The sequence below is a fragment of the Apium graveolens genome, chromosome 6 (assembly GCF_009905375.1).
Source record: "Apium graveolens cultivar Ventura chromosome 6, ASM990537v1, whole genome shotgun sequence".
Lineage (NCBI taxonomy): Eukaryota > Viridiplantae > Streptophyta > Magnoliopsida > Apiales > Apiaceae > Apium > Apium graveolens.
In genome coordinates this window covers 190810746-190827298 of record NC_133652.1, presented here as the reverse complement: position 1 = coordinate 190827298, position 16553 = coordinate 190810746, and the positions used below count along the sequence as shown (strand labels likewise).

The 16553-nt window shown below is 34.2% G+C and overlaps 2 protein-coding genes across 2 annotated transcripts; one reads left to right on the top strand and one right to left on the bottom strand.

Moving 5' to 3' along the window:
- Positions 1 to 8117: 8117 nt before the first annotated feature.
- LOC141666480 (transcription factor DIVARICATA-like) lies at positions 8118 to 10552 on the top strand. The gene is made up of 2 exons (XM_074472517.1): positions 8118 to 9550; positions 9748 to 10552. Exons 1-2 carry the CDS (start codon positions 9129 to 9131, stop codon positions 10232 to 10234), a joined length of 909 nt encoding a protein of 302 aa, XP_074328618.1. The 5' UTR covers positions 8118 to 9128; the 3' UTR covers positions 10235 to 10552.
- Positions 10553 to 11575: 1023 nt separating this feature from the next.
- Positions 11576 to 13759, bottom strand: LOC141666479 (sugar transport protein 8-like). Its single transcript, XM_074472516.1, has 4 exons — positions 13481 to 13759; positions 13085 to 13404; positions 12358 to 12981; positions 11576 to 12231 (listed from the first exon to the last, which is right to left on the bottom strand). The coding sequence occupies exons 1-4, from the start codon at positions 13611 to 13613 to the stop codon at positions 11791 to 11793; spliced, it is 1518 nt and encodes a 505-aa protein (XP_074328617.1). The 5' UTR covers positions 13614 to 13759; the 3' UTR covers positions 11576 to 11790.
- Between the last annotated feature and the right edge of the window lie 2794 nt (positions 13760 to 16553).

Genomic DNA, 16553 nt, shown 5'->3' with positions numbered 1-16553 from the left:
TTTGTCTATTGTCCCTCTGTTGAATCCACTTTCTAGAAGAAACTGAGCTAAAGTCTCATACCATGCTCTAGGAGCTTGCTTAAGTCCATAAAGTGCTTTGTCAAGTCTGTAGACATAATCTGGATGTTTGGTATCTACAAAACCTGGAGGTTGTTCAACATATACCTTTTCCTCCAATTCTCCATTTAGAAAAGCACTTTTCACATCCATTTGAAAGACAGTAAACTTTTTGTGAGCAGCATAAGCCAAAAATATCCTTATGGCTTCTAACCTAGCAACTGGTGCAAATGTTTCATCATAATCAATTCCCTCCTGTTGAGAATATCCTTTTGCAACCAGCCTTGCCTTATTCCTTATAATTATGCCATCACTGTCAGTTTTGTTTCTGAATACCCACTTTGTACCAACAACAGATCTATTCTTTGGTTTTGGTAATAGGGTCCAAACTTTGTTTCTTTCAAATTCATTCAACTCTTCCTGCATTGCTTGCACCCAATCAGCATTTCGAAGAGCTTCTTCCACTTTCTTTGGCTCAGTCTGAGAGAGAAAAGAATTGTAAAGACACTCATTTGAAGTGCCTGTTCTAGTTCTGACACCTGCATCAGGATTTCCAATTATCAAATCAGGTGTATGTGATTTTGTCCACTTCCTTGCAGATGGAAGGTTTTCTCTAGAACTGGATGCTCTCCCATGATCCATGCTATCTCCATTTTCTGATGCTCCCCCTGAAACTATGCTTTCTGAGTTGGATTCTTCAGTATTTAGATTTTCAGTACTATCAGAACTTGGCTTATCAGAACTTGACGAATCAGAACTTGAAGAGCCAGATGCATGTTCGAATGTTTCTTGAGATGTGGTAGGATTTTGAGTATGCTCCCCTTGCATAGGGGTATCTTCATTTAACGTAGTCACCACAGTTTCAATAACATCAGAGTTTAATCCATCAGAGTTTGCAGTATCAGGACTTAGACTGTCAGGATTTTCAGTATCAGAATATGAGTCTTCATTTTCAAATCTCAGCTGATCATGGTCAACGAAATCTTTAAGACCTGTGATCTTCTTGTCATCAAAAGATATATTGATAGATTCCATGACCACTTTTGTTCTCAAATTATAGACTCTGAAGGCTTTTGTGGAAAGTGGATATCCAACAAAGATTCCTTCATCAGCTTTTAGATCAAACTTTGATAGCTGTTCAGGATGAGTCTTGAGAACAAAACACTTGCATCCAAATACATGAAAATATTTCAGATTTGGCTTCTTTTTCTTCACCATCTCATATGGTGTTTTTCCATGCAAGTGTTGCATTTTGAGTAAAACAAGCAGTCTGCACAGCTTCAGCCCAGAAATAGGTTGGAAGCTTTGCTTCTTCAAGCATTGTACGTGCAGCTTCAACGAGAGTTCTATTCTTCCTTTCAACAACTCCATTTTGCTGTGGAGTTCCAGGAGCAGAAAATTCCTGCTTTATTCCATGGCTTTTGCAGAACTCTTCCATTATCAAATTCTTGAACTCAGTGCCATTATCACTCCTTAAAATTTTCACAGAATCTGTGACCATTTTATCCAGCTGTTTGACATGATCAATCAAGATAGATGCAGTTTCACTTTTTGTGTGCAAGAAATACACCCATGTGTATCTGGTGAACTCATCCACTATGACCAACACATACTTCTTCTTTGCAATAGACATGACATTTACTGGACCAAATAGATCAACATGTATAAGATGATAAGGCTCAAGAATTGATGATTCAGTCTTGCTCTTGAATGAAGATTTTCTTTGTTTGGCTTTCTGACATGAATCACAAAGACCATCAGGAGCAAATACTGTGTTTGGCAATCCTCTCACAAGATCTTTCTTGACCAGTTCATTTATATTGTTGAAATTTAAATGAGAGAGTTTCTTATGCCAATTCCAGCTTTCTTCAATTGATGCTCTACTTAACAGACAGATTGCAGAGCCATCAGTACTTGTTGAAAGCTTAGCTTCATAAATGTTACCACGTCTGTATCCTTTTAGAACAACTTTACCTTTAGATTTACTCAAAACTTCACAGTGTTCTTCAAAGAAATCAACATGATAACCTCTGTCACAGATTTGACTTATACTCAGTAGGTTGTGTTTAAGTCCTGAGACCAGAGCTACTTCTTTAATGATGACATTCCCAAGATTGATATTGCCATATCCCAATGTTTTTCCAATGTTGCCATCTCCATAAGAAACACTTGGGCCAGCTTTCTCCACAAAGTCTGATAGCAGGGCCTTATTTCCAGTCATATGACCTGAACATCCACTGTCTAGAACTAGAATATTTTTCCTGTTGCCCTGCAATCACAAAGACCACTAATTATTAGTTTTAAGGACCCATACTTGCTTGGATCCTTTGGCCTTATTAAGTTTGTTAACATTTGTAGCGGATTTAACATCAGAGTTTATGTTAACATTTTTCTTATCAGAATTTACATTATCAGACTTTGAATCAGAATTTACACTAGAAGGAACAATGGAAACTTTCTTCAAAGAAGGTTTTATTTGATAATAATCATAGTACAAACTATGATATTCCTTACAAGTATAAATGGAATGCCATAAACTACCACAATGAAAACAAGGATTTTGTGGTTTGTATCTAACTGACTGACTCTTAACTCTTGATTTTGAAGGTAAGGAGTTAATATTCTTATTTTTCCTACAAAAAGAAGCCAGATGGTTAGAACTTCCACAGTTATGACATGTTTTCCTAGGAGCATCAGGAACAGGTTTATAATCATTGCTTTTATTCACACCTTCCTTTCCATTCCTATTTTTCCTAGGTGATTTTACCTTGTTTGCATTCTTGACATCTTTCAGCTTATGCTTAAGCTGCTTCTTTGTCATTAAGCCTATGTTTACTTCAGCTGTCTTTTCCTGTTTTAGTTTGTCAGAAGTTAATTCCTCTTTAACTTCTGATTTCTCATTATCAGACTTTACAGTTACAAACTTAACAGGTTTTAACTTTGGCTTTTGCTTAACAACAGGCTTAATTTCTTCAGTTCCTTTATCATTCTTATTCTCTCCATAACCTAAGCCCTCTTTCCAATTTTCACTACTTAGCAAATTTTGAGTTGTTCTGCCAGAGTTAGTCCAAGTCCTGATTATCTCTCTTTCCTTTTCTAACTCAGTTTTTAGAGATTCATTCATTTTTAGCACTTCATCCCTAACATAAAAAGCATCATCTCTATCCTATTGAGTTTGATGGAATATAACTAACTCTTTTTCTAAGAAATCATTTCTTTTCTTAAAAATAAGATTTTCAGAAGTTAATCTTTTACATGTTAAGGTTTGATCTCTATAACTAACAAACATGGTTTTAAGATATCTTCTCAACTCATTAATATCATCAGTATGAAAAGCATAATTAGTCTGAGGTACCTTTGTTTCAGCAGCTTCAGAACTGCTCTCAGCACTTTCTTTATCGGCATTTGCCATCAATGCATAGTTCTCCTCACTTTCAGAGTCTGAAGTGTCTGTCCAGCTTTTCTGCTTTGTGACAAGAGCCTTGCCTCTGTCACCCTTTACCTTCTTGCAGTCAGGAGATATGTGGCCTTTCTCACCACAATTATAGCATTTAACATTGGTGTAATCTCCTCTGTTAGACTTTCCTCCTCTGCCTTCAGATCTTCTGAAATTCTTCTTATCAGAACTTATGCTTTTTCTGGAAAACTTCTTTCCCTTCCTGAACTTCCTGTATGCAATCTTGGTGATTCCTTTCACCATAAGAGCACACAGCTTCATCATCTTCATCAGCATCGGTCTCAGGCAAGCTTTCAGAATCTGAGTCATCATCACTCTCAGAACTTGATGACTCAGTATCAGACTTTATGAAAAGAGCTTTACCCTTGTCTTTCTTTGAGGAAGCTGCCTTGGGGAATTCTTCTTCAGCCTTAAGAGCGACTTTCCTTGACTTTCCTCCTTTCCTCTTGCTTCTTTGTTCCATCTCCAGCTCATGAGTCTTGAGCATTCCATAGATTTCGTCAAGAGTTGTTTCATCAAGATTGTAGTTGTCTCTTATTGTCGTTGCCTTCAAATCCTAGCATTCAGGAAGAGCTAACAGGAACTTAAGGTTTGAATCTTCAAGATCATACTCTTTATCAACCAATGACAAATCATTCAAAAGTTTGACAAATCTATCATATAAATCATTCAATGACTCATTAGTCTTTGAGTCAAAGTGTTCATACTCTTGAGTGAGTATTGTCTTCCTGTTCTTCTTAATTGTGTCAGTTCCCTGACATCTTGTTTCCAGAGCATCCCATATCTCCTTAGCAGTCTTGCAGTTGATTACCCTGTTTGACATTACATTATCAATGGCACTGTGCAGTAAGTGTCGTACCTTAGCATCCTTAGCAATTGATGCTATGTCTTCAGCAGTATAATCACTCTTCTCCTTTGGTACGGTCATTGCTGCTTCACCTGCAACTGCAACAGCGAGTTTGGTTGGTTTGTGAGGACCTTCCTTGATTCTATCCAGGTATTCTGGATCTGTTGCTTTCAGGAACATGGTCATCCTTACCTTCCATATGGGATATTCAGATGGTCTCAGTATGGGGACTCTGATGGTCTCATACCGACTCTGAATTAGTGTCTTTGGTGGTTCCTCAGTTGTGGTAGGCTTAGTTGGAGTTTCTGTGTCCGACATGATTGTGTTTGGATCTTTAACTGTATCTAAGTTAACAGATAGGCTCTGATACCAATTGTTAGGTCACACACACACTGTAGAGGGGGTGAATACAGTGTATAGTACACTCAAATTGAACTTTAAGAACTTAAGTAACAGAAAACAAACTTTATTGAAACAATAAACTCTGTTACAGTATGGAACTGTTACCTCTCAGTGATGAACAAATATCACGAGAGCTGCTAGGGTTATATAGAATAATAACTTCGATAATGATAACACTTATAGTGTAAACCCTATGCCTGTATTTATATACTACACAGTTACAAGATAATCGCTAATTGATATGGAATATAATTCTGCTTCCTAAAATATATCAATCAGATATCTTTTCTTCCAAGTATTCCATTCTTCACGGAATTCCTTCTTCATGCATATCTCTTCTTATGTTTATCTCGATCTTCTTTCCTTTAATCAGCTACTGTCCTTATCTGATTGTCCTTCAGCACTTAAGTTCTGATATCTATCTCCTGATGATTATCTCCTGATAATATAAGTACTGATATCCTTAAGTCCTGACTTCCAGTATAAGTACTGATCAACAGTTAAGTACTGATTTATCCTGTTCACGTAAGATCTGAAAGCTAAACATAAAACATATTAGCCATGACATTATCAAATATATCTAACAGTTTCCAAAGTTAAATTAAAAAAAATTAAAATTGATAAACTGATTTTACGGATACGCTTTTATTTTTAAAATATTTTTACTCGGATTCTCAATAATTATTTGTATAATTTATCAACAATTTAAAATAAAAGAAATAATTGTTTTAACTTCTTTCTATAAACTAATTAAATGAAAGTTTAAAATTATCTAGGTATCGCTTATCAACTTTTCCTTCCTTTTGGATCCATATCTATCAATCATAAATTATTACAATTTCATCTTTTCATTTCAATCAATTAATGTAGTGAAAAAAATAATTAAAGATTATGAATCAAGTTTTTTACCAAGCATTAGAAATTCCTGTAGTTGTGATTTTGTATAATGTCATCGTTAAGAGACATAATGTTAATATTATTACTTTTAGGTTCATATTTTTTACATAATAATTTATAACTTATTAACAATTATTGCACTTTTATATTTTTAAAAGCTCAATAGAAATAACCAATTTCCCTGCATCAAAAATATATCTAAATCATGATTTGGAGGTGGTAATAATAATGAGAAAAATGTGTTTTTATTATAAGTTATGTTATATTAATATCAAATATTAAATATATTAACTTAATTTTTTTTAGTTTTAAATTACAATTATATTGTTTTTACATTTTTTATATCTTAGGTAACCCGCAGCCGCTACCCTTCGGGTGCGCACTGGGTAAACCCTACGGACTCACGTAATAGTCTGCAAACCACATGAACCAAGGTAAACTTAAATATGTCGGCAACAGAAGCCCAAGCTTATGGAATTGTTGATGTTGTAGCGGTGGTTGAGTGAAAAGCCCGGATTTTTTTTCGCGCAAATTCTCGATTTGCATTTAAGCGACAGGCTCTGGCTCATGAGGCATAATCATAAATTCTCCTCCTGGGGATTCGAACCTGTGACCAAGAGGATAGTTATTCCCTCTTTAACCAACTGAGCCAACCCTTGATATCTTATCATGTTTTTTGTTTCAGTCAAGGATTTGATGGACTGTTTTTTTGCCGAGTGAAATTATTAGTCACCATCAAAGATCTTAAGGATTTAAATTGCCAATATATTCGATAAAATATTAAGACCGGAGTATTTTCAAATGAGCAGTGCTATTGGATATTGGATTTTTTTAACCAGTTTATTGAATATTTGTGGTGGGAATTCATAAAACATTATAAATTTTATTTATATTTATTAGCAATTTATCAATTTTATGTCTTTCAATTATTATACAGTACTACACACACAATTTATTTTAGTGATGTAATTTCACTAACATAATTAATTTAAAAAACAAATTTAAAGTTTACTCCATATACATTTTTATAATAGTAAATAATTAAATATAATTATGTGTTTCAACATACTAATTCAAGTATCAGCCTCATATGCTAATCTTTGCATTTTTTTAACAATACAAAGGTACGATGAATTTTGCGATATTGCACTAAAAAAAATTTGAAATAAATTTTGTATATTGCAAGAAATTCTCGTGTGCGAATTACGGGCTATATTACTAGTTTTAATACAATGTATGAATTGATTGTGAATGATAATGTTGGTTTTTTCAGTAGCCTTACATAATATTTTGTTCGAAAATTGTTGCCAGCATTTTTTTTCAGTACTAGAAGTTGTTAGATTTTACTTTTTCTTTTCTTTTTCTTTTTGGTGATTTTGATATGGACTTTTGTTCTTTAACAAATTATGAATGTAATTAAAGTTATTTTTTATGTTTAATTCGTGCATGTGTTGCAAAAGATTTATTTTCCATAAATTGTTAATTTTAAAAAGGATGTCGATTTATACACACCCAAAATATATTTAGCACATCTAAATTTGTTTTCGAACAATCTTCACCTGTTAAACTTGTTTGTGTGTCATATATTAATCTCCCTCCCGTAAATATTTTTAAATAATGAAAATATTATCCCTTTCGAAAGTCAATTTCAATTAGTTCATAGCTCTAAGAAAAATGAGTCATTTTGACCTGTTTTACAAGATGCTCCATGAACATGTGTATTTTTATCTTATTGTATAATTATAAAAGTTTATGTTTATAATAATAAATAACAAATAAAAAATAATTTATTAAACATTAGTTTGGTTACTTGTTAGAAAAATAAAACAGGAGAGGAATTAGGAAATGAACAAGTGATTATTAGAATAATAAAATTAAGGAGACATAGAGGGTATTTTAGTCAAATAAATAAAAAAAGTGTGTATAAATAAGTTTTGGTGTGCATAAATCAGCACCCTTTTTTAAATAAACGAAGTGGTGATTAATGTAAATTTTACATATTTTCACTTCAAAATTTATCTTATTTTTGGGATCTAAATATTCATTTGACTAAAATACCCTCTATGTCTATGGCAGGACCTTCTAAACATATGGCAGTATTTGCATATCATATACTCCCTCCGTCCCTAAAAAACATTTCCTATTTGTGTTGGACACGTTTGCTAATGCACATTTTTAATTATTAATATCTTTAATTTTGTAATAGTATTAAATATAAAATTTTTATAATATTAAAATATTTATAAATACGAATTCAATAAGATCTATATTTAATTTTATAGATTAGACGTAAATTAATAGTTAATCACTTAACATAAATAGTATCCGAACCCGGTATATGAAATGAGTACTTTCTTCCTAAAATTAATGTAAAATTCTTGTACACATTTAAGTTTTAATCATTGAAAAAGGTAATATCGCTGGTATAAGATTCGAATGTAAAAAGAAAGAGAGAAAGAGAAAGTTTCCATTATAATAAGCAAAAACTTTTTGAAGTTGCAGTATCCAAAAACACCATCACATCCAATCACAACCCACCACCCCTCCACCAATCTCTCTCTCTCTGTTTAGATCTCTGTCTCACACTCCTTTCAGTAACATTTTACTGCTACTAAAATTTAGATTCAATATACTTCAACCCCCTTGCTATATTTTGTGCTTTCTTTTGCTTATACTACTACTCCTACTACTCATCATCATCATGCATCATAACTGAAAAAGAAAAGCACAAATCTTTCCCCACTTTAGCCTTAACAAAGTCCCAAAATCTTTGAAATTTTCACTGTTTTCTCACTTGGGTTGAATTCTATTTTCAGCTTTTTACTTGTCCTTGCACTCCTCCAGGTTCTTCTTCATTTACTCTCTTTCCTTTCAAGATTCTCTCTCTCTCTCTCTGTACTTTCTTTAATTTGGTGAGATTTCAAGAATTTGAAGCTCAAGTAGGTAATAAAAGTTGGTTGCTTTTTCACTTATAAGCTCCCTTTAGCTCAAATTTAGAAATTTTCTTGGGGAATTTCAAGAATTTGAAGCTAAAGTGAGTAAAAAAGATTGCTCCTTTTTTTCACTTACAAGCTCTCTTTAGCTCAAAGTAAGTTTCTTTAAGTTTCTTGTTTTAACTCATTTTTTTTTTTTCTGTTTTAATATTGAGGAAAGTTCAGTAAAATTTGATGTTTTTAAGGGCGTGTAGGGTTTTATCATTATTTAGAATAGATAATAGTGAAAATCTTGTTTGATTTTTGGAAAGTTGGGTTCTTTTTAGATTCCAAAATTGAGTGAAGATGGTAATAGTTAAAGGTATTCTGATTCCTTTTAAAATGCTCCTTGATATAACATTGATATTGCAATTGTAAAAAAAATCTCCACGTCTTTTTTTACATTCCCTCATTTCTGTCATCTATGGAGAAGTATGAATTATTGTGAACAAACTAGGCTTTTCTCTTGAATAGTAAAATAAAAACAAATTATTGGATGAGATTTGGGATGGAGGTTTTGTCACCACTTTCTTATTTTCCAAACTCAAGCTGGTTGCTTGATGATAGCAAGAGTACTAGATGGACTCCAGAAGAGAACAAGTTGTTTGAAAATGCTCTGGCCAAGTACGATAAGGATACTCCGGACCGGTGGCAGAAAGTTGCAGCCATGGTTCCAGGGAAAACTGTGGCTGATGTTAAGCGACAATATAAAGAATTGGAAGATGATGTGAGTAGTATTGAAGCAGGCCTGGTTCCAATTCCTGGTTATAGTCAATCTCCTTTTACATTAGAATGGGGAAACAGTACTAATGGTTTTGATGGATTCAAGGCTTCATTCGGCGGAAAAAGATCTTGTGGACATAGACCATCGGATCAAGAAAGAAAAAAGGGTGTTCCATGGACTGAAGAAGAGCATAAGTAAGTCACCCTTTCCTGGTCCTTATACTAATATTTATGTGTATTTACTTATACCTTGTAAATCTGATAATAATGGTAGGGAATTGTGTGCCTAAACCTTGATTGAATTGTTGATAACAGAAGATTTAATTGGTTTCAAATCTTTGTGCATGTTAAGCTCTCTGTTGACGTAAGAGTTCTGTTCACATATTTCACAGGCTGTTCCTGTTGGGGCTCAAGAAGTATGGTAAAGGGGATTGGAGAAATATCTCACGTAATTATGTGATTACTAGAACACCAACTCAGGTTGCCAGCCATGCTCAGAAGTACTTTATCAGGCAACATTCCGGTGGTAAAGATAAAAGAAGAGCAAGCATTCATGATATAACTACAGTCAATCTTAACGACAATCAAACTCCATCGCCAGACAACAAAAGAACTTCAATGGACCAAGGTAACACACTTTCTCAACACACAAATTCCTCTCCAAGACCTTACCAGTGGAACCAGGCACCCAATGGTGCAGCAGCCTTATCTTTTAACCAAACAAGTGGAAACATGTTTATACCTCCTTACGGGTTAAATTCACACGGAATTAAAGTGGAGGACCATAATTTTCAAAGGGGAAGTATACATGAGTCTTACTTGGGGCCTCAAGATGTGGTTTTCCAAATGCAGTCAGGACTGCATAATCTTTATGGCTGAATTGTTGTTGCGACAACTCTCTCAAATAAGCATTTTCTTTGATCAGGCCGGTAGAATAGAATAACTATTTTTGTGGTGTTTGTTGTGAATATTTTATGGTGGCACTTGAGATAATAGTTGCTTGAGGGAAATCGGCACTAGTACTGCTTGTAACTTGTAAATGCAAATAGGCATAAGATCATTCTGTACAAGTACACTAAAAGAATTATTTGTAAAGAAGATTCAATCTTCAGAGCAACTAACAAATTGAACATACTGTTGTATGCCAGGAAACAGGAAAGTAGTTATGTTATAAATTTTCAGATTTTATCCTGTGAAGGTTTCTGATGTGCGCAATCTGCTTCTGTGAGCGCTGGCCGCCGCCTGGTTCCAAACAGTGAGGGTGACGGATTTCATATAGAAATGACCATCATGCCGATGAAAACCGTTCATCTAAGTTTAGGCAGAAAAAATCTTTAAACAATCATATTTAGGTACTAGAAATTAATTAATTAAGCACAAAATGCTCTGTTGACCATATCCTGGACCTTGAGATCTTCCACTAGGGTCAAGCATCATATGCTGAGAGCTCCCCCCGTTGCTTTTGTCATAGAAAATCCCCTTTTTCTCAGTGAAACTGATTGATGATTAAACCAAGACAAATTAAGTAGAAAGTAAGATTCACAGCAGCATTAAGCTACTAATATTTAATTAGTTGGGTTAATCTTCTGGTATAATCTCATACTACCAAATCTGTGGTCCTGTTCTTTGCGAAACAAAAAGAAGAGTGTTTTTTATCCAACAATATAATCATCTTGACATTAGCCGTTCTTTGACTTGATCATACTACTACATTATTTCCACAAAAACATATACTAGATTTTCTGTTTCTGCAGCACTTTGCACTGGAGTATATTCAACTCCCTCCTCAACACTAATTGAAGGGAACATGCTAGAAAAATATTAAATGCTTTTACCTTTTTGTATGGTAACCAACAAAACTAACCATTTCATGCACCATACATATCTGCAACTTGCAATGTAAGAGCACCTCAAGTTTTCCTGCTTTATTCTATTTTCTCTTTATGTTATTCCCATTTTTTTTAATCTAACGTGACTACTAGTTAAAATCATCCCCATAATGCCACAACTTTTACGCTTTCGGTTATCTAATCTTTTGTCTGTACATTTGCTTCAGAGGATTCTTATTCTTATCTAATCAGGTTTTGCTCTGATACTTCTACTCCATCAATATAAAAGAATGATTTCAAATTAAATCTTTGTTGAATGGGTTTCTATTCTATTTTAATTTATTTAAATAGTTGTAGTAGTCCTTAAAATTAATATTCTGGTCACAAAACCTAAGAAAAGGATGATCATTTCATTACATTATCACAAAATAGTAAATACATCTACAGATCAGTCTTACAATGAAATGATGACTCAGAACAAACCCTTAGCAAGTAAACAAAGATTCTAACCAGTAACAGCCTCGCCCAAAATTACCCACAAAAAAATTTAAACAGAGAGCAGCAGCAATATAGGGCCATTACTATTAAGGCTAGAGACATATATTATTAAGCTTTTGCATCACCAGACTCTTCTTCATGATCAAAAAACCTCTTCCAAAACCAGTGCTTTTTCCAAACGGTTTCCTCCATTTCATCGATCGGAACTCCTTTGGTTTCTGGCAACCAGAAAACTGCGAAAATTCCCATTATAACAATCCAGGCTGAGAAGAAAAAAAAGATAGCAGCTTTCATGCTACATAGCATTGATAGGAAAGCTTGAGCAATTATGAAGGTCCAAATCATATTCATGGCCACCGCGCAGAAAAATCCAGCACTTCGAGTTTCTAATGGAAATATTTCACTTGCTATCAGCCAACCCAATGGCCCCCAGGACCATGCAAATCCAGCAACAAAAGCACAGATAAGGACAACAACAAAGTATGCTGGTACCTTTGGCATTACATTTGTAGCATGCAAGTCCACTTGAAGAAATATTCCCACCACAACCTACAATATTAATATATCAATATGAAAGTGTTACATATATCCACTGCTTGTTTGTAGTAGCATAAGATTGTGTACATAATTTATACTACTACTTAACTGTAATATGTAAGGTTAGAAAATAAAAACCTGACAGATGAGCATTTGAATAACAGACTCAACGAGTAATGCCCGTCTTCCCCATTTATCAACGAAGAAGAGAGCAATAAGGGTGCTGCCAACGTTAATTGACCCCGTAATCACAGATGATAACAAAGAGGCATCATTTTTAAATCCCATTGTTTGGAACAAAACAGGAGCATAAAACATGATAACATTAATCCCTGTGAGCTGCTGAAACATTTGAATTATGCTTCCGCATATAAGTTGTGGCATGCAATTTTTCACTAGATGTTTAAAAGGATGCTTGAACTTTTGAGCTGTCTCTGTAGCAGCTACAATTGATTGATACTCCTTGTCAACGTCAATGTCTTTGCCCCTGATTTTCTTTAGTGTTTTCATAGCTCGTTCTTTCTTGCCACGCTGAATGAGGCTTGTGGGCGTCTCAACAATAATAAGCGAGCCTACTAAAAGGAAAAGAGCCGGAACTCCAGCTCCACCAAGTGAATATCTCCAACCATGAGGAAGATGAGATGTGAAATAGTTGACCAAATTTGCTACGAAAATGCCTACTGTAACTAGCAACTGGAACATAATGTTTAGTCCTCCTCTATACTTTGCCGGAGCAATCTCTGATATAAATAGTGGCACTGCCTGCATTATCAACCATTACATGGCTATAACTCAAAAAAAAAAAAGAGTCAAATGAAGTGCATTATTACAAAAAAAATGTTTACTCTCTTAATGAGTTAATTACCTGGTTTCCGAATCCAATTCCAGCACCAAGTAAAAGCCTTCCAACAATTAGCATGGCAAGGTTTTGGGCAAGACCATTGCAAATAGAACCAAGTAAGAAGAATGCAGAGGCGGCCTGCATGGTCCTTTTTCTCCCAAATGTGTTGCATGATTTGGATGCGAAAAAACAACAGACAGTAGCGGAAAGGTATAGGGAAGATGTAAAGAGTTGCAAAAATTGATTGTTATATTTGCAGTAATTGTCCTCCTTCACCTCATGCTTCTTCCTATATACCTCTGGAAAGAACTTTTCCAAGAAACTATCCATGGACGTCACTCCACCTACAAGATTAAGTTAAGTTGGTAAACATAAATAAATAGAATAGAATAAAGGGAGGGGGAGGGTGGGGGGGAGGACCTGAAATGCCGATATCATAACCAAACATGAGACCACCAAAGGCAGCAATGAGACTACAGAAAATAACTTGACGTGTGAGCCTTCCTGGGAATTCTGTTCCCCCATCCTGCGCAGACATTACACCCCCAGCCATTGTGTTTTTTTCTTCTTTATGATTAATAGTTGAGATGATCAATCTTATAATGTCTCAACTGTGTTATAAGTACTATATATATATATATATATATCAAGCTTTATGATCTAAACAAATATGTGTACATACTTTATCTTAATAGAAAAAAGGATTAAGCAAGTAGAGTGAGTGAGTGCAACCAACTTAATTTATATCTCATCTGTCTATACCGAGTAAAAGATATGATCCCTAATATCTCTCATTGTTTGTTATTTTGTTTACCTGCCCTCCTTTTGTGGGGAATGCATACTGTGTCATGCTTTCGTTTCTATAATTACTCCTATATATGCGTGATCAATACTAACCGATTTATATTCTTTTATAACAAATAAACCTTTATTAGGCAAACAAAATATTTTTCCTTAAACTTTAGGGCCCCTTCATTTTACAGGTTAGAAAGAATTTTCTACAAAAACACAAACAACATAAAATATGTTCAAGTTAGGTATACTCACTAAGAATTTTTTTTCTGGAAAACACAAACAATTTTTATGTTCAAATTTGATACTTCTTCCATTTTACAGTAACATGTGCACTTTTAAAAATCACTAGAAAAACGGAGATTGACAAATTAATTGTATTAATTAATTGATTATAATTTGAAATAAGAAATTTGTGAAGTAAGTTGATTTTGAAAATATAAATATACTTTGAAATTTGAAATGTATAACTAAATTTAAATATTTAAATATAAAGTGGACATGTATTGTGAAGGAGGAGTATTTTTCAAAATAAAAATTGGAAAACTAACATGATTTTCTAAATTATACTGTGATTTTTGAAAATTCCGAAATATGTTTTTAGAATTTGAGAAATAGATAACTGTAACTCCTTAGTTTTGATGATCACAACACAGCAAGCCATCATGTTGTTATTTGAGAATGTTTGCAGGATGTAACAGCTTGATATCAGTGTTGTTTAAGTATCATGACAGCAAGTTATCATAAGACAGTAATCTATTTCAGCAAGCTATGATCACGATTGTCAGAATAACATCAAGCCAAGATGCACAGTCCAGATTCAACAAGGAAGTTGAATTTCTTGGAGATTTTATAGGATCTTCATATATATCAGTTGTAAGGACTTCTCTAATATAATAAACGTGCATGATATATAGAGAGCTCATTTATAAAACGTTTTTACTTATTCAAATTGATTTCCTAAAGAATAAGAGTTTGTTTCTCTTTCAAACTCTTTCTTCTATCTTCTGATTAAAACGTTTTATCCTCTACAAAATAGAAGAGATATTTTCTGTACGTTGGACATCTTTCTTTCTCTTCTATCTAACGTACACATGAACGTTGGAAACCATCCCAACGATCTTAAACGGTAGAATTGGATTCTAGCCGTTGTAAGTTGTTGAGAATGTTTCAAACGTTATTGTGTGGTTATATATGTGGTTTCTTGCAGTTTTTATTACTGACAGAATTTGCAAGCAAGAACACATACAACTCCTGATCTTTATTGATTTCAAAATACTCTCGAGCTCTAAATATATCCACGTGTTCATCTTAGAGAGAGTTTATAGTTTGAGTTGTAAACTCTATCATTGATTTGTATTGTTCAAATTGTATTGATTAGTTGCTGGATAAGTTGGCTAAGGGAAACAAGGGTTTAGTGGTACTTGCTAGAGGAGTTTGTACTACGGGGTAGTATAGTACTTAGAGAGTAGGTTCTTAAACAGGGTTTCAGCAAGCCATTATCAGCAGCTGGGATAAAGGGAGATATATTGTTGTATCTTGTAGTTGTAACCTTCATTGATCAATAATATATTCTCTTACCAAGTTGGTAAGGGACCAGGACGTAGACCATAGGGGATTAGGGGTCGAACCTGGCTAAAATTCTTGTGTATTCTATTTACTTTCCTGCACATTATTTTCTGCATTGCATTTAGTCATATCAGCTTACTATCATTGTCAGATTATAGTTCTGTTGGTAAAATCTCAGTAAGCTATTATCGGGTAAAATCTAAAAGTAATCCTAGTTACCATAATCACCTATTCACCCCCCCTATAGGTGTTATTTCAGTTGGTATCAGAGCTTTGGTATACTAATCTTTCTGTAACAGGAATAGTATTCGATCGAAATGGCTGACAAATATCCCGAAGGAACCTCAGATTACCGAGCACCTCTCTTGCTTGGTACAGAAAACTATAACTGGTGGAAAGGTCGCATGAAAGTGTATCTATCCAGGGAGCCACTAGCTTTGAGAGTTGTTCAGAAGGGTCCTTTTGAGTTTAAGGACAAAGAAGGCAAAGTGAAAAACGTTGATGATCTCACAGAGGCTGAACTAATCAAATACAGCTTCAATGGAAAGGCTAGGAATTCTCTCATGAATGGGTTATGTCCTAGTGAATGTGATAAAGTCTCTTCATGCAAATCAGCTAAAGAGATATGGGATACTCTGGAATTGTATCACGAAGGATCCAAGAGTTTAAGAAAGGTGAAATTGAGTAAACTAATGAATGAGTTTGGAAATTTCAAGCTTCAAGACGGAGAAACTATTCGAGAAAGTCAAGCTACATTCCAGATAAATCTGAATGCCTTAAAGCAGCTTGGCAAACATATCCCACAAGAGGAAATCAACATGAAGATACTTAGTGTTGTGCCATTTATCTATGAACCAAAGGTAACAGCTCTAGAATCCTCTCCAACTATAGATACTATGGATCAATTGGCTGTTTTTGCAGAATTGGAACAATTTGAAAGCAAAATCAAGGAAAGCCAATCAAGTTCTATGCAAGCTCCAGTTGCTCAAATGAAGCAATTAGCTCTTCACCCTAATGATAGCTTACTGGAATCTGAAGATGAGTCAGACGAAGAACTAGCTTTAATATCCAGGAAGATCAGAAAGATGATCGAGAAGAAGAACAAGCTGAAAAGAGATAAAGGCAGATTTTC

Coding starts and splice junctions, on each gene's coding strand:
- LOC141666480 (XM_074472517.1), top strand. CDS start 9,129: ATGAGATTTGGGATGGAGGTTTTGTCACCACTTTCTTATTTTCCAAAC. Junction 9,551..9,747: donor TGGACTGAAGAAGAGCATAA/GTAAGTCACCCT, acceptor CATATTTCACAG/GCTGTTCCTGTTGGGGCTCA.
- LOC141666479 (XM_074472516.1), bottom strand. CDS start 13,613: ATGGCTGGGGGTGTAATGTCTGCGCAGGATGGGGGAACAGAATTCCCA. Junction 12,982..13,084: donor GAATTGGATTCGGAAACCAG/GTAATTAACTCA, acceptor TTGATAATGCAG/GCAGTGCCACTATTTATATC. Junction 12,232..12,357: donor TTCAAATGCTCATCTGTCAG/GTTTTTATTTTC, acceptor TTAATATTGTAG/GTTGTGGTGGGAATATTTCT.